The 9,708-nt window shown below is 54.4% G+C and overlaps 1 protein-coding gene across 5 annotated transcripts; it reads right to left on the bottom strand.

Annotated features, from left to right (window-relative positions):
- Positions 1-5,940: 5,940 nt before the first annotated feature.
- LOC121461080 (lymphocyte antigen 6H) lies at positions 5,941-8,388 on the bottom strand. Of its 5 annotated transcripts, XM_041671834.1 has the most exons (5): positions 8,263-8,388; positions 7,937-8,005; positions 7,309-7,436; positions 6,765-6,896; positions 5,941-6,531 (listed from the first exon to the last, which is right to left on the bottom strand). In XM_041671834.1, coding segments are annotated over exons 2-5 (498 nt in total). In that variant the 5' UTR covers positions 7,939-8,005; positions 8,263-8,388; the 3' UTR covers positions 5,941-6,295. The 5 variants fall into 5 exon arrangements, with proteins under 5 accessions (XP_041527768.1, XP_041527767.1, XP_041527769.1 ...); XM_041671833.1 differs by lacking the exon at positions 8,263-8,388 and having other exon boundaries at positions 7,937-8,248; XM_041671835.1 differs by lacking the exons at positions 7,937-8,005; positions 8,263-8,388 and adding an exon at positions 7,766-7,920.
- Positions 8,389-9,708: the final 1,320 nt, after the last annotated feature.

Raw genomic sequence — 9,708 nt, 5'->3', positions numbered from 1 at the left:
CATATCCCCGGTTACCCATATACCCTGAGTGCACACACTCATTCACACAAGAATGCATGGAGTACCCGCTCCATCTCTCTTGTCTATGACTCCTTCCCAGGCCCTATTGCCTAGCACCTAGTATCCAGCAAGTAATAAAACAACACATTTGGCCTGCTCTTTCTGTCTCCCCTGATGCCTCCCCACCCTGCTTATTATGGGGTATGGGTGGTGCAGAGTCCTGGAGGGAACTGGGTGGGAAAAGGACAAAACCTCCCTTGAGACCATAGTGTCTACCACTTTCCAGTCCTAATCCTGGACCAGCAGAGCCAGAGACTAGACCCAGCCCCAATCTCCCATGCACAAGAGTCCTTAACTGGGATGCTCCACCTCACACCTCAGAACCAGACAGAGGATGCTCAGGGAGAGTCGGAGAGCAAGGAGTGGAGAGGAGAAATCTGACGGAAGCAGTCTGGAATTTCCTGCAAACCAGTGAAGACTTCCATCTCAACACCCGCCCACTTCCCTCCCTCCCTCCCTCCCTCCCTCCCTTCCTTTCCTCCCTCCCTCCCTCCCTCCTTCTCACTCTCTTTCCATCTCTCCCTTCCTTCCCTCCTTTCTGTTTTCCTAAGATTTATTTTATGTGTCTTCATGCTTTGCCTACATATATGTACCTGCATCATACATGTGCCTGGTACCCACAGAAGTCAGAAGAGAGAGATGGATCCCCTGGAACTGAAGTTATGAATGGCTGCGAACCTCCATGTGGGTGCTGGGAACCGAACCCAAGTTCTCTGCAATAGCAGCTCTTAACAGCTGAGCCATCTGTGGAGCCTCATGCTTCTGTTTTTAAGGAAAGCTGAGTATTGAACTCAAGGACTATATATGCTAGACAAATGCTCTACCATTGTTCCCATCTTATCCTTGATGTCCTGGATCTCCCAAAACCACTTCTCATGCTTGAAGTGGGAGCAATAGGATGAACTGAGCACATCAGGAGCAAACGTGCTGGGTGCTTGGTGCCATGGGAGGGGAACCCTGTGCCCCCAAGGACACAGAGAGCAGGGAGGGCACAGGGATACCCACTGATGCTGGCAGACAGCTGCCCACGGGGCTGGAGGACTCCATTGATTCCCAAGCAGCCAAACTGCTCCAGAGCGTGGGAGGTAGAGGACACCTGTGGCCCTGCACAGAGGTCACAGTGCTAAACTCCCCCCTGATAAAGATGTCAGTGAACCAAGGGCAAATCTATGACACAAACATCCTGACTGAACACTGCCTGTTTAACATGGCAATGTTTTAAAACGCAGCACTAGGGCCTGCGTGACTTGCCATCAGGAAACCTGGCAATGGGACTCAGCGAATTATCTGCTTACTAAGCCAGGGACACGTGTGGTTGTGCCAACAGATGGCAAAAAGCTTTTCTTTGAAATTCATCAGCCGTTCTTGACTTTAAAAATTGAATTGAAATATGGATAAACAGTCTAAGGTGAGTAACAGCCTGGGAGCATAGTCCTTAGCTAGTGGAAAGGCCTTCTGGGAAAAAAAATCAAAAAACAAAACAAAACAAAAAAACACAACAAAACAAACCTCAAGGGCTGCTGACACCATTCAGCCACATTGCAGAGTCTGGGCCATGAACATAGAAACTGACCAGAAAACAAAAGCTGGAATCCAGGCTGGATGTCTTCACTTGCAAACCATTGTGGTTTTAGGCCTTGATGAGGCCAATGGTGACTTTAGAAGCAGGGGGTTTCCTTCCCTCCCCTCTAGTTGTGGTGGGGTCTGCATCTATCTCAATGTGCAGACTCTTCTGCATATCTGGACCCCACCTCCCCCCCACACACCAGGATTTAGAAATTATACCTCCCAGTCCCAAGACCCAAAGGCAGCTCACTGCTCAGAGGCTGTGAGTAGGGTTGGCTTAGGGAGAAGTGATTCGGAGCCACCACCCCAGGGGTGGGGTCATGTAGCTGGTGCAGCATGTGTCTCTGCTGGACTCCACCTTCGACATAGCAAAGTCCTATGAAACTCTGTGCCCCTGCTATCAGGCAGACTCTGGGGTCTGCACTACAGTGGGCAATGTGTGTTCAGGGACCACTCAGCTAGCTAAGAGCATGGAGTAGTATCCCGCTGCTTCCTTTCTAGACCTAGCTTCCCACCAAGGAGGCCTATGCTTGTCTTATTCAGTGCAGCCATTCCTGTTGTCTTCCCAGGTGGTGCCTAAGGAAGGGCGGGGAAAGCAGATATCACGTCTGTCACTAGGTGTCTGTGAGACTCATGTCAGCCCCAGTGGTCATCAGCCAAGAGGCTCTTCTTCCTTGCATGTGTTGACTCCCCCAAACTGTCCCTTCTGGGGATGCCTGTGGCCCACCATCACCGCCCTCAGATCCGGGACCTTGGGGGTATATTCATGACAGGAATGTCCTAGCTAAGTGGACCCCCCCTCCACTTGATGACATGCTCCCTTCTGAAGTGCCCGAGCGCCTCCTCCTAGGGGTGTCCATTCACCTCTCAGAAAGGCAAACGGGGCATCAGCTTCTGGAAGCACAAGGGCCTGTCAGGGGTTCTCATTTGCTGTTCATACAGAGTGGGCCACTGACAAACAGAATATCACCCAGAAAGCCAAAAGCATCAGCTTCCCAAACAAATATGAATAATTAGATTTAGAAGCAAAAGGACGCCCCATTAAACTATGGATTGCTCAGCGATACACACCTAGGGAGATAAGCAGCCAGTGTGAAGGAAGCTACAGGGTACTACAGAGTGATGTCATTCCAGAGTCCCTGAAGTATCTGAGTGAGAAGGACCACACATGCAGCCCAGTTTCAGACCCCAGAGAGCGAACTCTAAATGGATTCTAACAGAGTCTGAATCAAGGGGAGAAGTGGCAATGTTCCCAGAGGAGTCATAAGTGTGTGTCACTTGCCTCAGAGACATTGAAAGGCTTCTCCGAATCGAGAAGGCACAGCAAAGGCCTGTGTGGCAGAACCCACAGAGTAGTGAATCTTGGGCATCCTGTCCAGCCTGGATTGCACCATGTTGTAAAGGTCATGTTTTAAATCCGCGTCGAAATTTGGTTGCTTGGTTACACGACACTGAAAGACAGTAGCCACTCGGAATAGCTCCCTCCTGTCACAGTGTAGCTCAGGTGGACGGATGCCTGAGTGTAGCTACCAAACCTGTCAACATCCATGAAACACACAGTGTGGGTTCACAAGAAGACAGAGATGGTTCTGGGGCAGGAAGCCCCAGACTGTACGAGAATTAGATAGGCCTTAGTGTTTCCAGCCTCAGAGCGCACACAGAGTACCATAGAGCAAGACAGAAGGAAGTACCCATCCAACTGCCAGCCCCACAAAGAGATGTGTATGCCAGGAAGAGACCAAGGCCGTCATGGGAGGTCAGAAGGAAGGCGCCAGGAGCTCCTCAAGGGACACTGTGGCTATTGAACCTCGAGGACATTCAGCTGTTGCCCACATGATGTCAGATGGGATGCCAGAAACCCTCTATCCTGTATCCATTGGACGAACAGAAACCCCTGACAATACACAGCCAGAAAGGACACCAGAGCTTGGCAGGACAGAGTCATTGCCTTGTTAGAGGATCTATTTCTGCCCACCTCCCCCTTCCTCAGAATCACCCCTTCACGTCTGATCACCTCAGACCATAGCACAGTGGTTCTCAATCTTCCTAATACCGTGACCTTTTATTACAGTTCCTCACGGAGTGGTGACCCCCAACTGTAAAACTATTTCATAGCTACTTCGTGACTCTAATTTTGCTACTGTTATAAATCGTAATGTAAATATCTAGTATATCTGATATGCGACCCCGGTGAAAAGGTCATTTGACCCCAAAGGCGTGATGACCCACAGGCTGGGACCACTGCACAGGAGACAAGGACAGACCCTCCAATGCCAGTGACAGAAATCTGGGGGGGGCTCCCCCTTAGGGGTGGCTAAATCGAGCAGTGCTGTCCATGCCCAGGACATGTCAGAGCTTGGAAACCATACGTCACTTTGTAACTCCCTAGGAGGGCTTTGCTAAGGAGCTCTTGGCAAAATGGGCCAGGAGGGGAATGAGACAGCTCAGCCCATGAAAGCATGTGCAACCAAGCCTGATGCTGAGTTTCATCACCAGAACCCACATGATAGAGAGAACCAACTCCCCCACGTTGTCTTCTGTCCTTCACGTGTACGCCACGCACACATTCACAATACAACAAAACTAAATGTGATTTTAAAAACAAGTAAAGACCAGGGATGCAGGAAGCACTCAGCCCTGTCCTGAGAGCCTGCACCTATCACCACTGTGGAAGGCTCCCCAATACCACACCCAAAGCTGACCACTGGAACTCTCCTTGAGATGAGGACATTGTCAGCTCAGAGGTTGCTGGAGGGGCCCGACCCTCTGTGCCTGCTACCCTTCCCTCAGGAGCCCCTCGGGGGTACAACAAAAGAGTTTCCCTTCTAATCTCATGTATTTCTTCAATGAGGCCAAAATCTTCCTCCTCCTTGTTCTTAAGGGCCATTCAGACAATGCATTTGGCACATACAGGTTTGCCTGAACGAATGTGGGCTCCAAGTTCATCTCCAGCCAGCAGCTTGGTCTTCCAGAAGCTTCAAGGACTTCTCCCAGGCACCCAGCACTTGCAGCCTTCCTGCTACACTTCCATATACACCCTTTCCCGCCACCAGCTGTGTTCTGGGCTCCCCAGGCACCAGGCACCAGCAGAGGCAGCACTTTAGAAGGAGGTGACAGGCAGAAGGGCCCATTGCTGCCAGGTTCAAATGCAAAAGGGACTAACCTTCTGTCTTCCGTCTGTGTTCAGACAACAAAAATCAATGATGACAGGAAGCTCCGCCCTCCCAGTCCCCCACCTGAACCCTACTCCTGGTACCCAGGAGCAATGTCAAGGCTAGACCCTACAGGAACTAGTTCCCTTTCTGGGCAGAGCCAGGGCCCAGCAGTGGCCATGGGTTTAGGTCAGCTACAGGTTGTATGGGGGGAAGCACTGGCCAAAATTCAGGCCCCAGGGAATGCCTGGGGTGTCCACTAAGTGTCACAGGATGAACCTGTCCACACAAACCATCTGTGGAACATCTGGTAAGGAGTAGAAGGCAGGGCTGGACTCAGGGAGGAAACTGAAGACCAGCAGCTGGGGTGGACGGGCCAGGACAGCTCATCTATCTGAACAAGTCTTCCCCATCTTGCCCACCTTTGCCACCTTGCATGGGGTTCAGCATCTTCAGGACTCAGAACTCCATCCATGCGGACGACAGCTCAGAGCGGGGCAGCAGGTGCAGATATCCAGCGAAAGGGCAGAGCCCAGGAAGTGAGGGTTCCACTTCCACCATAAGCAACCCCAGGGCCTTCAACCACCCCAAGGTTTTCAGCCACCCAAATCCAAGCCCCTGGGGATTCAGGGCAGGGAGAAGCGAGAGCTGCACGGGCACACAGGTCTTCAGTCGGGCAAAAGTGCATCCCAGGCAGGGTGTGAATGTGTATCTGGGCACACCACATGAGCTGATGGGGACGCTGGGGAGGGTATTTCAGCGCCTGTGTGTGCAGGCACCTGTAGGTGTGACCGTGTGACTGTAAGCAGAGTAGGCACTGACTGTGGTCTCTTGGCACCAGCAGAAGGCACATACGCAGGCTGCCCATGTGCACTGTGGAAGGCATCTAGAAGCACCTTACACCCGTGGTGAGTTTGCAAAATTCTCACACCTCCTCCGCAGCCCCACAGTGTGATTCTGTCCATCTTAGCTCCCACCCCACCTTCCTTAAGTGTCCCCTCCCGAGCTCCCAGCCCCAAGCAGCACTACCAGGGCATCTCCAGGTGTGCCAGCATATACATACACCACTCCGAACCCCTGACCACACCCCCACCTGTCAGGTGTCCCTTGCTCCCTACCAAGACCCTCCCCCACCCCCAACACCCAGGCTCAGATCCAGGCACAAGACTCAGAAGTGACTTTATTTCTTTGTAGTTAATGCCCCTCAGGCCAGGCTGTTGGGCTGTCCCTGGCTTGGTTTCCCTCCCCTTGGGGACCTGGAGGGTCCCTGTCCCCTGCCCTCCCCCTCCCCCCGCCCCAGCTTTCTGCCAGGATGTCTGGTCTCCGGGAGATGTCCAGCTGCCTGGGATATGGAGCTGGTGGGGAAACGGAGAAGGCTCACATCTAGGGAGGTTGAGAGCCACAGACCTTGTTGCCAAGCTCTTGCTGTCCCAATCCTAGCCAGGCCAGGCTGGGGACGGGGCAGCAACAGGCTCAGGGGACAAGCTCCAAGGACCTGCAGGAGGGAGGGAGGGACCTCAGGGCTGAGCCCAGAGGAGAGCAGGCCCCAGGCTCAGCAGGAGCCCCCCAGCCAGGGCCCAGGGGCTGCGCCCCACTGCTGACGCCCCGTTGCAAAGATCTTTCTCGCAGCAGTCCACGTCGACTTTTAAGATCCCAGAGTTAATGAACCCCATCAGATAGTCTGAGAAAAAGTGCCGCTTAACGAAGTCGCAGGAGGATGCGCACATCTTGTTCACAGAATGATCCTTCCTGCCTGGGGTGGGGGGGGGGAGAGAAGAAGGCATGATGCTGAGGTCCATCTCCATCTGAGCGCTGTCCCTCCCCCCAGGACCGGGGTCCTAAAGATCAGTTTCGGACTTGGAGCCCGGAGGAGCAAGCCAGTATCGTCTTGCCTCAAACTCATGCTCTTGTCCCAGGCAAGAGGAATTCAGAAGACACCTCTGACCTCTCCCCACATCTACATTTCAGTAGCCCCTGTGCCCTCACCAGGTCCAGTCTTACTGCTGCTGGGGTCGGTAATCCGCACGCTGGCACAAACGGTATCGGTCGGCTGGCACTGCTTCGGGGCGCAGTGGCTGGAATTGGCCAGGGTGCAGTCCTGGCACCACAGGCCATGGGCTAGGCAGGGCATGGGGAGGAGGATGACCAGAGGAACCCAGGCCTGGACAGCCAGACCCTGCACCCCCTTTTCCCCAACCTGTGCCCCAGAGACGAGTTCCACTCCCACAAGACCGGACCAAAGGGCCTCCAGGCTGACCCTGTGGCTGTATCTGCACATCCTGCCTCCCCCATCCTCTTACTTCTCCACACAGTACCCTTAAAGATGGGAGGTTTCCAAGACAAGAAAGGCCCACCCGACTTAATAGGAAGCCCGTTGGACCTCTAAGAACGAGGGACCTCTTCGCAGTAACAGAAGCCCGGTGGAAAGGCGCTGGATGCCTTCGGGTGGGGGAGAGCCCCGGTAGCTGGAGCTGAGATATGAGTGGTGGTCCACTCATATGGGACCCCTCCCCAGGGGCCCCCGACTCACCCGGCGAGGGGCACAGCAGCAAGGCCAGCAGTGCCAGGCCGAGGCTCTTCATGACCGCAGGCAGCATGCTCTGAGAGAGCCTGAGAGAGAAGCGGGGGCTGCAGACAGGAGTCCTCTGGGGGGCAGGCCTGGAGGGGAATAGCCTCAGTCAGAGGATCCAACACCAAGGACCCTTTCGTTTTCGGACTCAGGAAACGACCATTCCCCAGGAATCACGGAGAAGTAGGGGGGGAGTCCTTACAGGAGCCTGAGATGCCCCACCCCCAACCCATCACCCAGAGCATCCACCATCACCGTCTCCCCGCCAGGGAAGAGAAATTTGCCCTCTCTAGTGAGGTGGCCGCCCAGAGGTCCCCACAACCTTCGCCCTGCACCTGCGTGAGGAGGGTGTCTTCTCTCCCCAGGGAGCTGTAGGTGCGTCCGGACTGGGAAGGCGGGAGGAGGAAGCGCACCTTACCTGCCGGCGGGGGAGGGGTGCGCGCAGCGTCCCCGTCCTCGTCCCCACCCCTGGGCTGGGGGGCCGGGAACCCCGCGCCGAGTCCCCTCCCCTGGTCCCTGCGCGCGCGCCTCGGCGTTCACCGCGAAGAGGGGCGTGGAGTACGGGCCTCAGGGTCGGGGGCGCACTCACATCCCTGGGGTGTCAGCACTCCGGGATCAGCAGCGGTTCTGGCGCGGGAAGCGATGCCCTTCGGTCTCCCTGCGGACCGGAACCGGGGCGCAGCTTCGTCTTTCGGGGAACGCAGCCGCAGACGCGGACCCCGCGCGAGGGGCGGGGCGGAGCCGGGGCGGGGGCCGCGCGCGCGGTGGGGAGACGAGCGGGGCGGGGGTGCCCGGAGCTGGAGACCAAGCAGCAGGTCGCCCTACTCGGCCTTTGCGCCCTTCGCCCGCGTGCAACGCCCCCTTAGGCCTCCCACTCCCGCAGCAGCTGCCCCCCACCCCTATCAACCTCCCTACCCGGTGTGGGAGGATCCTCCCCCTCTGCTTGGCCGTGGTCCCCTTGCAGATTCTCGGAAGAGCATTGGCTGCTAAAGGAAGCGGAATGCACAAAGACGCAGCAAAGGAGGGAAATAGTGGTCGGTCATGGGGTTCAGACGCCCAGCCTTGGGGCTCCTCCCTCTCCAACCTCCACCTTGTTTCCGATTGTTCCAGTCAATTCCATTCCTAAGAGCGCCCACGATGCCCACCAGCAACTCAGCCCCAGGGACTTTTGTCACCAACCACACCCACACCTAGAAGGTGACAATCCTGGTCTGGGTTGGCCAGATTCACACCTCGCGCTCCACCTGGTCCTTCTATCTCTCCTGGGCTCTGCATAAGCCACAGTTCCCATTGCTCCTTTTCATCCCTAGGCGAACCTTGGTTTCTGCCTGCTCTGCCCAGGAACCTTACACCAGACAAATGACTGTCACTATATCAGATCCTTACCAGACGTGGCAGCCTGGACTGTCAGTTTGAGCGCATAATGTTTGTGTTCCTTATTCTAAACCGCATATGTGTTACTTCAATGTGGTGCACATCGCCTTGCTGTCTGAGTGTTAAGTTACAGGTAAGGGGAACACACAGTCATAGAGCCTCTTGTCCAGTGCTGCACCAGTCCCTAGGTGACACGCCAATAATGAGACCAAACATCCCGAGCACTTGAGTAGTTCGGAGTGCTGACGAAGAGAGGGACTGGACATTTTGAAGAAAAGATCTAGATGAAGAGAGTGCAGAGGGTAAGGATTAGTTCGTGCACAATTCTCTTCAAACAAGTCAATCCCATAATGGAGTCGAGAGCCAATTTGCTGGGCAGAACCTGTGCAGATCGGAGAATGAGCCTTAGTATGGATTCTTGCAGAGTAGAGGGGGCTGGGGAGGCTTCTAGGTAAGTGTTTTCTGTGGAAATGCAGAGAGCGGGCTGCGGGCTGGTGAGCGAATGGTCCGTGAACCCAGTTCATCAAGACCACCACTTGGAAAAGCCGATGGCCTGTCTAGATTTACCTCCTATGCTAGTAAACCAGAGTTACACGGAGATCAAACCAAAGAGTTACACAGAGACCTTAGACTACAAAGATAATGTGCTTATTAAGACGTGCTAAAGATACCAGAGAACCTAGACAACAATGAGGAGCCTAGGAGAGACATACATGGATCTAATCTACATGGGAAGTAGAAAAAGACAAGATCTCTTGAGTAAATTGGGATCATGGGGACCATGGGAGAGGGGTGAAGGGGACAATGGGAGAGGAAGGGAGGGGAGCACAGAAAAATGTATAGCTCAATAAAATCAGTTTTTAAAAAAAGACATGCTAAGGAAGGACCATGTAACCACAAGCTGAACAGCAAGTTTATCTGAAAGAAAGAAAACCTGGAGACTTCACTTAAATGACTAAAGATCAACGGAAACCTTGGAAGTATTAC

The sequence above is a fragment of the Microtus oregoni genome, unplaced genomic scaffold (assembly GCF_018167655.1).
Source record: "Microtus oregoni isolate MIOR12 unplaced genomic scaffold, Mior012 000022F_ref0000154, whole genome shotgun sequence".
NCBI classification, from domain to species: Eukaryota; Metazoa; Chordata; class Mammalia; order Rodentia; family Cricetidae; genus Microtus; species Microtus oregoni.
This window is presented reverse-complemented; position numbering and strand designations above follow the sequence as displayed.